The sequence below is a fragment of the Aquila chrysaetos genome, chromosome 16 (assembly GCF_900496995.4).
Source record: "Aquila chrysaetos chrysaetos chromosome 16, bAquChr1.4, whole genome shotgun sequence".
NCBI lineage: Eukaryota > Metazoa > Chordata > Aves > Accipitriformes > Accipitridae > Aquila > Aquila chrysaetos.
Window position 1 is genome coordinate 20,923,399 of NC_044019.1, and position 18,545 is coordinate 20,941,943.

The window sequence follows — 18,545 nt, forward strand, 5'->3', positions numbered from 1 at the left end:
AATGCAAGATGATTAATAAATTACTCAGGACTGAAATCTCTACTAAATAATGTAATCTGTGGCCACATGCTCTGATGACTGATCCTGTATAAAGACTGTTTCATACATTTTTTTTTGAACAAAAAGAAAAAAGAAGTTCTAGCTTTATTGAGTTACATAGGAAAGGAAGGCCTAGGAAACTCTTTTTTATGAACAAAAGCCTTGAATTCTTCATTATGCTGAATACGAGACTTTATGCTAAAATACGTACTTTGTACCAATCCTCAGAGCAACCAAAGAGAAAATATTTATTAACACTGATTAACTAATGATAAATTCTAGATGAGAGGCACGCAAACATGGCTGACTGCAGACAAAGAAACCCATGCATTTTGCACTCGCTGCTTTGATATTCCTGAAAAAAGACAGGGAATCTCAACCCAGATGAACTGGTTTTGGTTTTGTTTGTTTCTTTTTTTACACAAATTGAGGCAGGACACATGCAACGCCCTTTTTTCAACACATATCTAGGCGCAACCGATGTCGCGTTGACCACCTGCACAGTGTAGCTGCCCACGGTAGTGGCACGTTTGAATCGTCTTCCTTGCTGGTGGGACATCATAAACAGCGGAGCCAAACGCTGCTCCATTAATCTTGCAAAGCTCTGATTGTTCAGTCCCAGTAATGCAATATCAACCCCTTGAATAACTGTGGGAATGGAGAAAAATCACATATCAGCACACCTCACATGGACAGACAAAATAAGCCGTGGTCTGCAGGGCAGTTTGGGACAGGCATGTACTAACTAGCTTAGAGGAAAAATAGCCGGACACTGTTACACCCCCTCGGTAATTCCCAGTGGGGATATAACGTGCTTCTGTTTCAGCCCCTGCACTGTTCTTCTCGGATAACGTCAACGATGTTTCAGAGAATAAAATCCTCCAAAAACATTCTTAGGCCTTCAGTTTACCAAAATGGCTGCAGGAAGCACCTAATATATGAACTTCAATGTAAAAAGCAAGTTAAAACCTATTTGAGAGCTGCCTGGTTTTATGCTTCTTGCCAGATGCTCCTGCTGTTGACTAAACCACAGTTTTTCATCTAGCAGTTTTGAAATCTGAAGTTAGGATTTGGTACAAGTTGGTTTGAAACAAAATATCCTACGTTTGAGAGCACTGAAAGCTGAATAAACATTTCCTAAGTATAAATGAATGTAAAATTAAAAAGATATTGAATTTACATAAAGTTCAAAAAAGTGATATTGCATGCTGATTTAGTTCATACATATGTATGATTTTTCAACAGTATTTAAAAAAATCTTTTGGGATCACTGTGATTTTTTTTGAAAACAGTGTTTCCATTGTAATGTCAATAATACTCCATTGCAGTACGTGCACAAAGGCAAGAAATGGTGTATTGGGTTCATGGGCTCCAAATGGGGAGGGGCTGTACCACGCCCTTCAGAGGACCATGATCTCTGCATAAATTTATTTTTTGTGTCAAAATTACGAATAGATATAACAGGTACCAAATCACACTGCTTTTGGAAGCAGAGTGTAGAATTTAATCTGTTTCATGTCAGGCTCCTTTTCTCTTGCTCTCCTGAGCATTAAACAACTCTGGGTACAGACACACTGATGAGAAAGGCTTTGGTATCTACTCACTCAAAGACATCTGGGGGAAAGGGTCTCTTTTTCGCCCAGTTATCACTTCTGAAGTCAAAACAATTGTGAATGAGAATGTGATACCAGTGAAATGACTGTGGTAAAACAAGTATTTTGAAGCCGAACAGCATTCTCTGCACTGTCTTTTCCACCAACAGAAAGTTATGTGCTTAATGCTTCAGGTGAAAGATGCAAAAATTCCTGGACCCAGACAGTCAGCGAATCATAACAAATTTCCTCGGTTTAAAAGATCACCTTTCTTCCTGGGTTACATCTACAAGCCTCTTTTAATTTCAGATTTAAATTCAAGTCCAAGGGAGGGGGGGGGAAGCCTGTTTGTGTTTTAAAACTCTGAGAAGTTAATGCTGCTCTCAGAAGTGCTTAAATGAAAGTGGCATAAATTCTGAGGCGGGCGTTGGGCGCAGGAGACGTCTCTGTTCAAGATGACAAATCACAGTTATGCCCCAGAGTAATTGTAAATACATTTGCCCAGCTGAATGCAACAGGAAGGTTCAGTGGGCAGACACTTATTTTTGTGTAAAATGACTGCACCGATGCGTTTGTATAAACGAGCACTAAAAATTATTATCTGAAGTGCATGGAGGAGGGAAGGAGATTAAGAAGTACCTGTTATCACCCAGTAGTCTCTAGTTGACTCTGAGACATCAAGGTTTGGATACTCCAAAGCTTTAAAAATAAAAGTTGAAATTATGTCATAATATTCCAACATCCTACATGTTATATGTCCCAAAACTGGTTAACCAGACAGTGATAAATAAAATTGAACTATGGTCCAGGAGGAGTTCTAGAGGCATAATTTTCAGGGTTACAATTTCTCTTCTGTCTGAAGAAAGGACATCACGTGTAAACAGTACAAGCACTGCCCTACAAAGCAGAACATACATCTTCTGTTGCCAAAATACTGGCTGGTACAGGATTGCCCATTACTAAAAATGATAGGGAATACGCATGTGTCTATGTTATATACATTTCTGCTGCTTTCTCTCTGTGAGTAATCCCCTGGGGAAAACAAGATTAGATTCTACGATGATTCTGTGATTTAATCCTTACTTAATCCAGACCACAATTTTAACCTAAAAGAATATTAAAATAAACAAGGATCAGATTCCACCAATCACAGAGTGCAGTTCCACATGAATTACAAATGAGACTAACGAAACTGCGAACATGCCTTAGAGCGTGGTACTCGCTCTCTCACTCTGCACCATTTAAGGTATTATTACCATATGCGTTTACATCTGTGAGAAACTGATGTTTGCCGTTTTGATGCCTTTTGTTAGCTTTTCCATCTCCAAAGTGCATCAGACTGTAAAGTCCAATATGCTGCTAATTCATTATACAGCTCAGCATTTTTTCAATAGATTTATGCAACGCGGAAAGCATTAATACTTAGAACTTAATTCAGAAAATATCCACGCTTTGCATGTTGATACACTGCTATTGAGTTACCTGATTTTAAAACTTCAGTGGCTTGAAACAGTAAACATTGCAAAGGATCTGATTACGCACAGTAACCGCTTTTGAGGAGGGATTTCACAGCGTGTCCCGAGCTGTGCATTTCCATGACAGACTGCGAAGGCTCTGGAGGAGCCGCCGGAGCCTACTGGGAAATAACACGCTCTGAGAACAGCCGCAATATTTGTTTGATAAACTGAAACTACACTGCCACATGAATAAGCATCAAACACTTTTCAAAGTAAACATTTTCACAAGACACGCTATCAGTCTGAAGCCATAAACACTATGTGCGCATTAAGTTCATGAGTTTGCAGTATACCTGCTGTGCTGGGAATAAAACCAAGAGCTCCAAAATGAAATATAAGCCATTAGTTGTTAAAGGAGCCACTAGCTAAAGACTTTATCAGGTCAGTTCATCATGTGCAGGGATCGGCAGAGAACTGCAATACCACATGAGACTCTTACTGCATGACAAATGGCTTTCACGGCTCCTGACTACCAAGCATACCCCTGTATTGCCTTTGTGGGAAGCACCATAATCCTCTTCCTATGCAACAGGCCTATTTCGGAGGTCAAACGCTTGAACTGAGCGCAGCCATCATCAAAACTTCCTCGGGCTTTCTCCTTGTGCTCCTGGGTACCCCGTGCAGACAAGTCCTGCCCGCAGGGCTCTATTTGGGCAGGCTCACCCGCCAGCCACAAAAAGGAAGCAGCCCGTCTCCCGATGAACGGTCTCCATCCCCTTCTCGGTCCCCGAGCACGCCCGTTGTCGGCAGCCTCCCTCCACCGCCCCTTCCCCGTGGAAAGAGTTGCTGGAAACGCAAGCCTACCCTGAGACGTGTCTCTTACCCTGTGAATGGAAAGCCTGACCCAAAAGCGCACCAGCGCAGTGCAAGAACTCATCGTTGGGCAGTTTCACCTATTTGTTTGCAAAGACCCGATTTAGGTAAGTAACGCCTCAAGAATAACATACGCTCCTTCTTTTTCAAGGATTTGCACAATCACCGGGGTTAGCTGTGATTCCTGACTGCCTCGCACCCGAGAGTGACCGCTTACCCCACAAGACAGCAGAGTGCTCGTTGTGCAAGTAACTGATGAGGGATTGCACAAGATAATTACTCTGCGGTTGGGCTGTCAGCAAATAAAATGGACTGACAAAAAAAGGGAACTTGTGTTTTCCCCAGTGCCCGCTTTCCAGCAGCCTGGTTCTTCGAATCAGAAAATGAACAAGCACCTTAATAATGTTACCTAAAGCTAGGAAGCCACTCGGTTCAGTGTTCTGATCGTAAAGACATATTCAGCTCTATCCTTACGTGCCCAATTATTTCAATACTTGTGAAATGAAAAATTACAAACTACTCCATCGCTGGTTTAGCCTTAGCAGCGAGTTTGATAGCTACCAGAAGCTTAAGCAGATCTTTAGCGGTATTTGAGCACGGTATTTCAAATTTAACAAGCATCTTGAAGATTTACACACGGCGAGATCAGCCGAGAGCTGCTCTTCCTCAAGCAGAGTCCAGTACCATGCACTGACGTCCCAGCATGTCCCTGTCTCCTCTCACTTCCAGTGAACACTGATTTCCTCCAGTGAACGGAGAACCCGGCTCTACAGTGAGCTTCATTTCACACACCAAGTTTAACAAGCAGATTAAACAGAAATCCCCATAATCAAATGTCTTGTCCCTTTATTCATTTTAGGGAAATTAGCATGCAGACTCGGAGAGCATATATGCCACACAGGCTGCCCAGACACACAACTTAAGCTCTCTGTACCTCTGATTCTTCGTAACAATTGAAATGCAAGCAAATTATTGATGCTAAAGTGCTTAGACCACATTTTAAACTGAGGATGAAGTTCAGCAAATACACCGACAACTTTTTAAATGGAGAAGCGTAGACAGAGCTCACCCACTACCCAAACACACACTCAAAGCGTGCTACCCAGCCCTGCCACGGCAGCTAGCACCGGCGGCCGACGCTTCCACTGAAGTAGGCTGAAGATGAACTTCATGTGCCGCGCTAAGTTTTCCTGAAATGGAGAATTGGGGACATTCCGTGTTTTGTTTTACATAAAACTACAATTTTATTTTGTTTGGAACCTGGCACAGGCATTTTTTTTAATTAATGACAGCATACATGTGGTTTTCTTAATTATCTGCCAGTGTTTCTAGCAGCCAAAGTAAACACTGAACGCTGAACCCCTCCCACCTAATACCCCCTCTTCTTTTTTTTTTTTAAAAAACAAAAAAACCAGTTTAAAAAGTAGGCAAGCAAAAACACCTACAGTCCGTGGGCTTGACAACAAAGCTCACGGTGTTTGCAAAGCAAAAGCCCGACGCTGGCTCACTTTAGGAGCTATGCGCTGGGAGGTGCATACTTACATTCTGCAATGGTAAGAGGTGGGTAGGTTAGGTAGAAACCCACCAGCTCAGCTGACAGCTGATTAAGAAGGTTGCTGGAAATAGTGCCATTTAGAGTTGTGCTTTGATTGTTCACTACATAAAACAGAGTGACAGCTTGGGAGACATTGGAGGTGTTCAAAATCTGAAACAGAGGTAAAGAAATAATGTGCAGCTGCGCTTCAGCTCAGTTAAAAAAAAAAAAAAAAAAAAAAAAAAAACAACCAAAAAACAACCAAACCAGTGCAAACAAACTGGGGAAACATTAACTTGAACAATGAATTAGATACAGCTCACTCAACATGATTGTGTAAAACTTTACTTGTGTGATACTTCAATTCCTACTTTAGCACATGCAGAGTTACTGGAGGACGGCAGCAGGCAGAAAAGGTGCAGGCAGGACTGAAAATACTTCTGTTTTTACCAGGAAATGTGCGATGAGGAAGAGGATGCTTACCAGAAAAAATGTTCAGTGTTTGATGCAGAGGAATTAGGCCTGTATGTCTTGCTCTCTCTGCTGTCTCCCTAGTGCAGTTATCTAGACCTACACCTTTTCCATATGAAATAAAGGGATATCGTGTCTCTTCCATTCCTAGCATCATCTGATTACCTGCTCTCCTCTCCACTTTAGCTCTATGCCAGTTTCTTCCTGAGCCCAAATTTGATGACTGTGTTTAAGGACCAATTCTATTCAGTGAGTGCTGGATCAGATCCTCAAACACCAGTGTTATGCAGGAAGCAAACAGGCAAAGGTGGGGCAGAAATGGAAAAAACAGGTTTTCTCAGAAAATTTATGCCCTAGGATGTTTTTTGGCTACTGATACTGTAGGTAGGGCCGACAGCATTCAGCATTCATTAATGTTATTTAAATACCCCATTTTTATGATTTGGATCACTAAGTAAAAACATAAAACATGGTATAATAAAAGCATCATATGCTTGGGTTTAAAAAGTGTTGATGACTTATTATTCTGTATGTTTGGCCAACTGCTTTTTAGAACTTCCATACTCTTTCTCCAGTTACACCTGGACATCTTCGAGATCTTATTACCCACTGTGTGAAAGGATTCTTCTTTTTTTTAAACCTGAGTAGTTCTGTTATGGGAAACTCCAGATGATCGCTCCTGATTCACTACACCACTCATGGTTGGAGAACCATGGCCAATTTAATTTCTCCTTGCATGGAAGTTGTTTCATGCCTTTTCCCCATCTTGCTGCCCTTCCCTCTACTCTTGGAGTGCAGCAACGCCTTTTCTGAATCAGCTCCGTCTGCTCCAGAACTGTTCCTCAGTTTGTAGATAATCTAAAACCCTTGTACTATTTTCTGTTGCACTTAGTCCTTTACATGGTACTGGAATAATTTCAGAAAAATTTATGTTGAAGATCACACCCTTGAGCCTCTTACTTCCCAGTTTATATCTTGCCTCCAAGGCCTCCATCCTATTGCTTCCTAAATTGGCAATACCCACAAAAACCACAACTACTGCCGCCTTCTAGAGCTCTTCACAAAATTGCCTAGGTGCTTTGTGAGATCCGCCACTTCTGGCGTGAGCAAATTAGACACCATGAAGTTCCCCTCAGCATCACGGGTCCAGCTACTGAAAAGCTTGATAATCACTTTACCCACTGCAGGAGGTAATCTCTTGCCATACACTTTTGTATCTCTGAGCTCCTCCGGTTTGAACACAAGCTCACAAGAAACAGTACCAAAGTACTAAGCAGAGCTCTGATGACCAATTTTCTCCTTCTGGTAAGCTACATACAAACTATTCCAAGGAGCACAAGTCCATACACAGAGTTTTATCATAAGTCGAATACATATCATAGTATGACCCAGAGGATAATTTATTTATTCCTTAAGTATGGCACAGAGCACAAGGGTGTTGGCCCACTGTACATATAAAGGTATGAAAAAATCAGTCCCTTAATAGTGAATTTGGGTCTGCGTGTATGGAACTGGAATGCACACCAAAAAAAAGAAGGAAATATATTCCATTAGTTCAGGTCTTACAAACAGCTGCGCATGTCACTATCTATATACCCAAATAGCCTCACTGAAAGCAACTAATGTATCAGAATAACATATTCAGTAAAAATATAAATTTGGAAGAATATTTTTATATATTTATTTGAATTTCACTTAAATAATTTAACCGCAAACAGTAAAACTCAAATTCATGAAAATAACAGTAACAGTCTTCTATAAATCACGCATTTATAAGTCATCCTGCAATACATAAAACAATTCAGACGAAAGCATAAACTTACTTCCTTAGCGGCTATCAAAGGCGTTACGTTGAAATACAAGCATACAAATAGCAAAGAATAACCCAGAGAGTTTGGCAACAGGTGCTGGCAAAGCACGCAACGCCGTACCTGAACTGTTAAGTTGTTGCTGGTGTTTAAGACCTTTCTTTCAGCATCCTGAAATGCTCTCTGTAACCGTTGCTCCATGGTCTGAACAAACTTGCATGACTGGATATTGTCTGTTTGACCCACAAACTGCAGCTCTGGAAAAGGAACAATGTATTTGTATGTGGACAAAATATTCTTGGTTGCGTAACTCCTGTAATGCCTGGCAGCAAAATGATCAATTTACAAATAAAGCAGGTGAAAAAAATGCCACATAAGATCAGTTTATGTCACTCAAGCACTGCACTAAACTAGCCTTAACTAAGACAAAATGTAAGAATTAAATTGCCTTATTAGAGCTGATCCTCTCCACAAACAAATGGAGATTGTTTCTGCAGCGATATGTAAGATGGTAAGGCCAGTTCACTGTACATATACTTACTCAGAGCCAGGCAGTAAGTGAAATCATTCTAAAACACACGTTATACTCTTCAATCTTGTAGGTCATTTGCTCTTGCAAGACATAATCAATCGTAATATTGATTCTCGTTCTGTTTGTGGTAGGAAAAATGTACTTAACTGGCTGATTGCAAAAAGTCTGTGTATATAAATATGTAAGCACCCACATAAGAAATCTTTTTACAATTGAATACATTGTTTTACAGCACACTGCCCTCTTGTAGCTTACGCTGTTCTGCTGCTCTGCAACTGCTCTGCGCTGACGCTTGCTACAGTACAGAGGGGTTAAACAGCGACCCTGGCTCAGACAGCTGGGACCCAGCTCAGATCCGAGGGGTCCAGCCGGAACAAGGTGTATATACATCATACAGTCACGTTTCTCACCGGGTCTCCTCCAAAGAAACGCACAGGCTACCGCACAACCCGTCGACGAAAGTCCATTTAACGAAACGCCAAGCCTTAGCCAAGCCTATCGCCGCGGCTCGTCCCTAACGCCGCGGCACCTCGCTCCCCCGCCGCGCCAGCAGAGCTGACGGCACAGCACCACGGCCCACGGAGACGCCCACGCCGGCTCTGCCGCCTCCGCCGGGACCGTCGGCACGTGAAACCGCAGCAGAGCTTGTCCTCGCCGAACCCTTAACACGCGCGCGACCGCGGGCGCTCACCCGTTTTCAGCTGGAAGTGGTACGCGGGAAGGGGCTTCCACGGCACGGCCAGGGCCGCCACCGACTGGAGATGTGGGACGTGCTGCTTCATGTCTGCTGTGGCGTTGCTAATGCCGTACGCGAGAAGCCTTTCGATTACAGCAGCTGGCATAAAAACCAGTCTGCCCCGCGTAACGTAGTAGCCGACCGTTACGTTATTCGATTGCTCCAGGATTTCAACCTAAAACACGCAGGGAAACATTTTGTCGTCGTTGTTTGCGCTTCAACCGCTATTTGATGGGATTTCTCATCCCCAATATAGCTCCCTTGCAGAGTTTTTATCCTGTAATCCCCTATAAACCCTACAGGATCAGTTAGTGTCATATCAGACGTAGTATTAGCAGAATTGCTCAGGGAGCTTTAGACCCAGCCCATGCAAAATGTGCTCCGAATTGAAGCAGTGCAGTATTGCTGCCGCAGCTCACATGCCTCTAATTTAGGCTGGGGCTTCATTCACGTATAGCTACTGGGACATTTTACTTATGAATGTGAAAATACAGAGAATCCAGAGAACTTCCAGCTCCCACTTCATACCTGAATTTCACCGACTTTGTGCATGTGTCTCTCACTGCACGTTTGGAGACAGATTTTTGAAAGATAGAAGTTTCCAGTATTTGATTCTTCAACCTCAACTGTCTCTTCTATACTATTTTCCTATACTGTCCCAGATGGTTAAGCTATCACCTATATGAGTAGAAATGACAAACCACAAGAATGAACACACTAAGCCAAAATATGAACTGGGTTTGCCTCGAAATTCTGTATTATTTTCCAAAAAGTTTAAGCCTTGGAACTGGCCCTCCACGCTAAGTTTTAGCTGGTTTCCTCTGTTAGAAAAAGGCAGCTTCCCTCAGGTTTACAAGAAGGTGGGGGACTAAACCTGACAGTTTTCATTGCTGCTGCTGAGTCTCAGAAATATACAATTCCCAAACCAACTAACATCATCCAAACTTGGAGCAATGGAGCGTGGGGACAAAAGTCAACCTTACGCCCTCTATTTTGAGCAAAAATACTTTTTTTCCTTCCCAGTGGCTTGGTGAGTATAACACATAACAGCCTTGGACTCAGCCCAAACCCCTGCCTAAGTGCACGGGAACCCACGTTGCAGAGAAGAGTGCCCCAGCAATCCACCTAAACCTGCTCTTACATGCAGCAATGCAGAGGTTCATGCAATTTAGCTGCGAAGTGATGAACACAACTCCCTCATTTATTTTCAATCAAATGTGCTTTCTCCCTGCTCGGGATTTTCGTCCCTGTGGAACCGCGCTTGTCAGGTACCGGGTTTTCAAACCGGGGAGCGGACTGACAGCCGTGACACCCTATTTACCAGCCCTGTTCTTGCCATTTATCCAGGCTGACCACAGCAGCACTTGGCTGATTGTGAACAGGAGTCATGCCTGAGCTGCAGGGGGAGGAGGAAACTGCTGTCAGTAGTCGTTTCCCAGAACACACCAAACAGAAATTTGCATTTCTCCCTTCTACTTCATCAAATCAAGTGGTAAAAGCTTTGGAGAGGTCCTTACATTTTTAGAGCCCAGAGCGGGTGCCACCTATGCCTGCTTTCCATAGGAAAAGCTCGGTGCTCCCCTCCAAGAGGGTTCCTGCATCCAGAGACACCGCTGGAGCTGCAGCCAGCTGGGATTCTCTTGGTGGGAGATCATGCAGGCAAGCCAAGCACGCTTACCTGAGCACTGACGTTTTGGTTGAACGCTTGTCTCAGCACTTGGTTGAGCCCTTTTCTCACACTCTCCTTGAAGGGATTGCTGATCAGCATCCTCCTTGTGTTCAGAAACAGAACTGCGGAACAACAAAAGCCGCATGTTGGTTTGAGACCTTACTATGCTACTGTTTGCTTTTTTTGTTTTACGTTGGGCTAGCTGGGTGGAGATCATCAAAGCAGCTAAGATTTGCAGCAGTTCCAAAAGCAGCATGAACTGCAGGGGCTCAGCAGCGTCCCCGAGTTCCCTATTCATCCCAGGGCAATAGCCCATTGTTTCCAGAGTGAGGTCTAACAAATGCAATTTCTTTAGCAACAACAACAAGTCTTTGCCACGCTGCCTTTCCGAGTGAGGTATGACGCCACTCGATTGCCTGCGGACAGCCTGGTGCAGCATTCCCAGGGGACTCAGCCGGTGCTGCACAGGCAGGCCTATGGAAAGAATGTGTGCTTCATACCTTCATGGCCAGAGTTAAATAAACAAAGAAATGTGTTACTTCACTACTACAATTATTTTCCATTTAGGAAGTGTCTGTACACTTTCTTTATTAATATGATCACTAGCTTTTTCTTTTTCTCTTATAATTTGCAGAAAGAGTTTTATAGCTGCACTTAAGTACTTTCAATCATATACTACGTACAAGCTACTCGTATCGTTAGAAATAGTTGTTGTACTCAGCATGCTACTGATATACATATTCAGCAGCTACTGAACACACATTAGGTCCAAAAGCTGCTTTTTTCATTGTCCCCAGTATCAGTCAGGTCTATACAAGGTCATAAACCCTTTTATGTAGCTATTCTTTGCTGAGATCTCCGAGGGACACACATCTTCTGGTGCTGTGCTGTGCTACCATACGGAGTCTGGGTGAAGCCTGGGCAAGGGCCCTCTCCAGACCCCTTTAGTTTAGAGTTCTTACAGCTAAGAAAAAGCTGTCCGTGAAAAAACAGCTAAAGTGGTACTGTTCACATAGAAAGTTCAAAATCCTCCCATTTTGAAGCATGCAACTCTAAATACTAGACATTATTTTCAAATGAATCTTTAATGATAGAATTAGGTGTTCATATAAAACCAGAATTAGGTCTCCCTATGCAAAGAGGGCCAAAGACTGAGGCAGGTTACTGCACTGTCGTCTTCAGCGGAACAGACTCCTTACTGCAAAGCAGAGACCAAACCACACGTCGGTCGGGGTTGTCCCTCCACATCGGTGGTTCTGCTAGACCCCTGCAGCGACCCGCTGAACTTCAGAGCACCCGGTCTCGCTACTTCATTTAACACATCCATCGTAAAACCCAAGCTACATATAAAGCCACTGCCATTCCTATCTAGCACCCCTGCTTTTATCTGTCTGGTTTGTCAGCGCCACAGCCTCATCCCCGGATTAATCGCTAATGCCCCCACATTCTTTGCCACTTGAGCGTATTTCCCAGTCCTCACCAGCAGCCCCCCATAGACAAGCGAGGTCCTTTTGGCAAATTCAGCGGCCCCACGTACCTGTTTTAACCATAAGGTTCCTGGAGAGCCGGCAATCCAGGGGAGGAGCTGCTGTCATGTTAGCGAAAGCGGCTGCTGCTGTGGTTTCGGGAGGAGCAGAGATGTTTTCCACTGGAGTAGGGGGAAGCCTAGTTGTTTTCGCTGATGCTGTAATAGATGTCAAAGCTGCTGTAATTGTCAGTGGATACGGGGTTGACGTTTTGGTGATTTCTGAGCTTGGGAACTTCTGGGTGTCAGTTACTGTTGTTTCTATCTGCCTTGGTACATGTGCTGTGGGTGCAAGTGTGGAAGCTGTGACCGTGCTGCTTTTAGGGGTTATGAGCATAGCTGTCATGTCCAGGGGTGATGCAGTTGTGTTTCTTGTTGCAAAAGGGAAATCTGTACGTGTTCCTACTGAGCTTAGATCCGATGTCAAGTTTGTGGCAGTGTTATTTTTTGTTAGTGTCAGTATTGGTGTGCTTAAAGCCATCACAGATGGCAAAGGTGTGTTTTCAGTGCCTAGAGAAAAGAAGGAAGAAGCTGGCACTGGTGAAGCTGGAGATGATTTTCTTGTTAGTGGTTTTGCTTCTGAAGTTCCTACTGTAGGTATTGCACCAGAAGATACTCCAGATAACACTGTAATGACAGAATGGGTAAAGTTGGTTGTTGACAAAAAAGGAGAAGTTAGTTGTGTTGGTGATGTATGGACAGAAGTTATGATGACTGACTGCGGAGCACTGGTGGTAGGGGTTTGCAATGGGATGCCCTTGGTAGCTTTATTAAATATATTACTGGGAACTAGACTACGTCTTGTAGCACTTGTGTCCCACTCCTCCACACTAAATGTAGCTGGATTTTTATCAGCTGAAACCAAATAACCAGAGGACTCTAATTGGTTATCTGCAAATTCTGGCAAATTTCCAGAACCGATATCATCTTCTGTAATAAAACTCTGCAAGAGAGTTGAGCTAGAAGGCTTCATTACGGGAGAGGTGTACTCGGTTGGCAGTATGCTGTGGATGGCACTGTTTTCATCGCTGGCTGAAAGAGTCAAGTTGTCAGTGAGCTGAAAAGCCAACGCTGGTGTTGTGCCTAAGGTTTTTGTCAGTAAAGCAATCTTTCCAGCATCAGTTGTTTGTGATTCTAAAGAGCTAGGGAAAGCACCTGTATGATTAACAGAAGGCACGTGTAAAGGGAGAGGTGCTTCATACTCTATACTGATATTAATGTCTCCAACAGTAAAGAAATTAGTAACATTTTCAGCTGCGCTTCCATGCTTTTTTTGCAGGGGGTCAGGCACTGTCAAAGTGGTAGCAAGGGATGAATGCCGAGCAGGAGATGTTTTCAGCGCAAATGCATCTACATCAGATGCTGCAAAACTAGTCGACTTCATTCCAGTGAAGGGCGAATTTGAAACATTTTGACTAGAGTTTGCATATGTATAGTTTGCTGAAGGGGTGGAGAAGAGTGCCTGCTTATTTGTATTACTTTTCTTTTGCAGACTTGAAACTACTGAGTATGGTGCATTGTACTCGGTTTCCAATGGAGAAGTACTTGGAGGAACTTCTCTTATTGCCATTTTGACTGACGTTTTTACCGAAGGAATACTAATGCCAGCTGAAGACAGCAATGCTGTCTTGGTCACCGTAGAAGCCGAAGTTGCGACTTCAGGAGAGCTGACAGGATCTAAATTGCCTTCAGCGTCTGCATTAGAAATCCTGGAAAAGCTGGAGCCGTGGCTGTCCATCACCGTTGTCGTGGAAACGAGCGATGGCAGCGTACCCCACGCTGGAGGCACGACAGAGGCGAGTGGCTTTCTATCAACTGAACGCGAAGTCTGATCAGAAGTAAAATGATTTAAAGCTCTCGGAGGTGAATACTCCGCATGTGGGGTCACAACAGTGGGTACTCTCATATTTCCGTCTTCATTTGCGGTTACATCTGGACTTTCTGCATCTCCAGGTGGAAGATGTTCAGTCACAAAGATATCAGTAGCAGATGTATTTGTGATAGGTTCAGGTTTTGAAAGGCCTGTAGTGGAAGTAATTAACAGCACTGCAGCTAGATCGGGACTAGTCATGGCTGTTTCCAAAACAGTGCCTAGCATCTTTGATCCTTCGGGGAGTTTACTGGTTTGGATAGCTGGAGAAACTTTGGAAAGCTGAGATCCATAAGGCAGAACAGTATTAGCATTAAAGTTCATGGATGTCTTTGCTGTCACCCCTCTTGTGAAAAGCTGTCGAGCTGTTCTTGCCACGGGAAAGCCATCAGAAGTTGGGAGAGTACGTGCGGCAGCAGCTGGCAATCGCGTGCTGTTTGCCAGATAAGCTCCCTCAGTCAGGTCTTGTGCAAAAGTCTGATTCAGAGCCACCACCGAGGGCTGCGAGGAAACAGTCAGAGGGATTTGCAAAATATCTTCATCAGCTGCTGCTGCTGCACGGGGACTGTTTCTGTGTGTTATCCTAGTAAAGGTGTCATTTGTCTCAGTTAGCAAGGGAGACCTGGTGCTTGTTGAAGAGGAGCGCGTTGCATTGCTAAAGAGAAAATCTGTTTCGCTTCTAAATGCTCGTACTGGCAGCACTGCATTGCGAGCATGCTTTGCATCTGGAATAAGTAATTTTGGCAATGAAAGGGAAGACGTGCTCTCTGTTGAGCTGGAGACATCAGCTAGGCTCTCAGAAGCTGATGGCAAGAAAGGTGCAGCGGTAGAGCCTGTAGTGCAATTAGTCAGGGCTGTGGAATACTGAGGATGACTCGTTGGGGGTATTAGATGCGAAGTACCCACAGGATGGAAGACTGATGTAGGAACCTCTGATTTATCCTGAAAAACTGGTGATGACAGAGGAGTGATATCACCGTTCCTGTCAGTCAGTGCTGCCTTAAATGGCTGACTGTTTGGTTTTACTCCAGTGGAAGATACACTATACATACTCTCATTAGGAAACCGTGACAGGCTTCTGGAAGTTACTGGCAAGGAAGACTGATATGTTTTTGACACAGGAATATCAGAGTATAGAGACAAAAAAGAGGTCCTTTCTGAAGGAGAACCCTTTCCCACTATTTCTGTGAAGTGCACTGTTGTCGATCCAAAGAGATTGAAAGGCATGGTAGCCGTAAACAACCTGGGACCCCTTCTGAGATTCACCGTACTGGAATGTACTACAGTGACCGTGCTTAGAGGACTATTTCTGCTTTCACTAACCTGTGAGCTGGCTGAATCTGTGTTGAAGAACCCTTCAGGATCTGCAGACAAAGGCACTTTGATGGGCAGTACAGCCGGTTTCGAAAAGTTAATGGTATGAGATGACTGAATTACCAATGAGGAGAATGATGGTGATGGAACAGCAGCAAGCATGTCTGCTCCCGATGTGCTTGCTTTTGAAATGGAAGGTGTTTCTAATGGTATTAGCTGAAATGGCACAGCCGTACTCGAATGTGTCACTGATGGTGTAGTGGACAATGTGGCAAACATACCAAGTTGAGGCAAACCTGATACAGCAGCTGTTTCGTCTGCATCTTGAGACGATGACCTCAGAGGCGACTCAGCTGAAACTTCAGCGGGTTCCTGGGATGCACTGCTTCCACTGCCTTGATAAAGGGTGGCCGACAGATGACTTTGATCCAAAGTCCTGGTACGCGTGCCAGTCAGCGTTGTTTTTATCATCTGAAGCAAGTTTGCATTCTCCAAAGTCTGTCCCATGGAAATATCAGCTACTGAGGAAGTCTTCGTTTCTGTGGAAGGCCGTGTTGGTGATAGTATAGATCTCCAATTAGGAAAAGATCCTGTAGAAGGAGCAACGTTGATATGCTGTTGCCTGATACCTGTAAAATAATAAGTAAAATGAGTATATTCTTCCCCAAAAGGAAGAGGAGTTGTCTTGGTGCAAAAAAATCACAATGCAAAATGCATTACGTTTAGTAAAATCAGTGATTTATTTTTTTTTTGTAGTCAAAGGGCATAAAAAAATCAGATAAATTTAAAAAAAAAAAAAACACACCACAAAAAACAGTGGAAGGTACAGTGTGACAGATTACAAACCCCTCAAGTCATTTCACCTGACAGAAGAATAAGGAAAGCTTCCTCGAGCATACTATTTCAAAATACTACTTTTAACTACTATGGTTCTACATACTAAAATACACCTTCTTAAGCTTGGGACAATTCTTGAGGGTATCAGCAGTCACCCTGTGTCAAAATATTATGTGAGAAGATGGGTTTAGAAGCAGCGTAGAAAGGGAATAGATTTTGACAACTAAGCTTCACTGACTTGGCATGCAGTCTGACATGGGAATAGAGTCAGCATTGGCTGGGTTCCTGCAGGATGCATCTGGAGGTGCTCATCTTGCCAGTTCTAATAATGCATGCAATTATAGACACAAAAGGAAGAAAATAAAACAGGGATGAACATGAGGAAAGGGGGGCAAGATCCAAAACAAATTAGGAAATTAAACTCCTTTTTTGATACGTGCAGATGTACAACGCATCATTTCAAACACCAGTTTACTCTACATTCAACACCATAATGTTCCTTGGCTTTGTTTTCTTAAAATGATTACTGTTATTCTAAAATCGTAGCATGGGAAATCTCACATTCTTACTAATTTAAAGATTAAGATTCACTCAAGAGTAAAATTTAAGGTTGGTTTTTTTTTTTACCCTCCCCTCCGCCGAGATAACAGATCAAAACTCAGTACTGGCACTTGCTACCATGCCAAGCTGTGTCCCCTTGCATAGCTAACGAGGCACAATATGGAGCTAGTCCCTGCCCTCCAACTGCAGCGCATCTGGATCAGACACAGAGGATGCCAACCTCCCCCATCCCCCTGCGAATAACTCCAGCGTAATGGCGCGGAAGAGTAAGCAGAGGCAGACCTTGAGATACATGATTATAAAATGGGCTGGACGTTAGTTCCAGCCACCAATGAACCCAACAGTCAGAGCCAACAGCACCAAAGGGGATCAGCCCACACAAACAGGAGCCAGCAGCAGAACACCATACAGCGCAAAAGAGGAAAATGGGTCACGCTGCGCCTTTTTAAAGCTAAATTTCTTTCCTGTGATACCCTTCTTGTGATGTGGGCCACACCGCCCATCATCCATATGCACAGGCCAACGCAGATGATTAGAGCTCCTTCAGGCTCCTGTATGCATTCAACAGGAACATGCTGGAATTACGTTCAGCATGGCATTTTCCCTCTACAAAAAACCCAATCCAACAACAAAAACAACAAAACAAAACAAAAAAGAAAACAAACAAACAAAAAAACCACCCACAAAAAAAACCCAAACCAACCAACCACAGATCTTCCCTTTTATCGCTGTGTTTAAGAGCTTTATTAAGCCATGGTGAAGAATGGCCAGTATTATCTCTCTTCCACTGAAATGCAAGAATGAATATAGAATCCAGAAGCAATTTGTTTTAGGGGAACAGCTCCAGGATGGGTAACAGAACAGAGCTCTGCCCTCCTAGCAACGAAAAAGGTCCCCAGACCCTTCCCTTAACACAGGTTAAGTTGCACACTAGCATTTTAGAGAAAAGCAAAGGTAGGCAGACACAGGGCTACCTACAGCAACGAGAGAGAAGCAGGCTAAGGGGAAGCCCACCCAGCCTTTATGAAGCTGCACCAGAAGATGAGCAGGGTGGACAGGAGGCTGCAGAGTCCACCGGGGAAGCTGACCCACCAGCAGAGGTTTGCAGCACAAAAGTAATGCTTTTGTATTTGCGCCACGGCTGCTGATGTGTCATTCGGGGACTGGAGAACTAAACGACTGGCGTGGCCTGATCTCTGAGATTTTATGTGCTCCACCATATGGTGGGAGGCACACCATGATTTAGACTGTGTTTTGGTGGCTTTTCCTTCCCCATTACAGTCAGGCAGCTTTTTAACAGAAGGTAGGAAAGAAGACGATGTGTATTTTGCTCAACTAGAATGAATTCAAACATATGCTTCTTGAAATTTAGAACTAGATAATGTGCTTTGCAAAATCAGGCCTTAGGCAACCTACAGTTTCAATTTCTGTGAGGTCATCTCAGCTGATGAAGTCATCATTACCTGATCTGTTACACCTCCAACTGTCTTGTTTCACCTCTGAACTGAAAAGCCGTACTGAAAAGCGAATGCAAAGCTTTCACATGGGATTTCTTCTAGCACTTAGTGAACGCGCGTCCTAAAGGGGAATTAAACAAGCCGATGTTTTCTTGCTTTCTAAAACAGCAAAATCTGTCAACATCAATCCGCACACAGTCTGCACCATTCCTCATGCTTTGGTTTAATGAGAATGATTACAAACAGAGAGACAATATAAACCTTAAAAAA

The 18,545-nt window shown here is 43.6% G+C and overlaps 1 protein-coding gene across 5 annotated transcripts in view; it reads right to left on the reverse strand.

Annotated features, from left to right (window-relative positions):
- KIAA1549L (KIAA1549 like) overlaps positions 1–18,545 on the reverse strand; it is a 144,512-nt gene that overhangs the window by 64,699 nt on the left and 61,268 nt on the right. For 2 of the 5 annotated variants that reach the window (XM_041129247.1, XM_030039385.2), the window contains exons 2-9: positions 15,702–16,049; positions 12,249–12,863; positions 10,721–10,833; positions 8,998–9,217; positions 7,898–8,031; positions 5,504–5,666; positions 2,271–2,330; positions 536–687 (exon numbers count right to left, since the gene is read on the reverse strand). In XM_041129247.1, coding sequence (XP_040985181.1) covers positions 536–687; positions 2,271–2,330; positions 5,504–5,666; positions 7,898–8,031; positions 8,998–9,217; positions 10,721–10,833; positions 12,249–12,863; positions 15,702–16,049 — 1,805 coding nt within the window. The remainder of the gene's footprint in view (positions 1–535; positions 688–2,270; positions 2,331–5,503; positions 5,667–7,897; positions 8,032–8,997; positions 9,218–10,720; positions 10,834–12,248; positions 12,864–15,701; positions 16,050–18,545) is intronic. The other 3 variants (XM_041129248.1, XM_041129250.1, XM_041129249.1) reach the window with 3 other exon arrangements.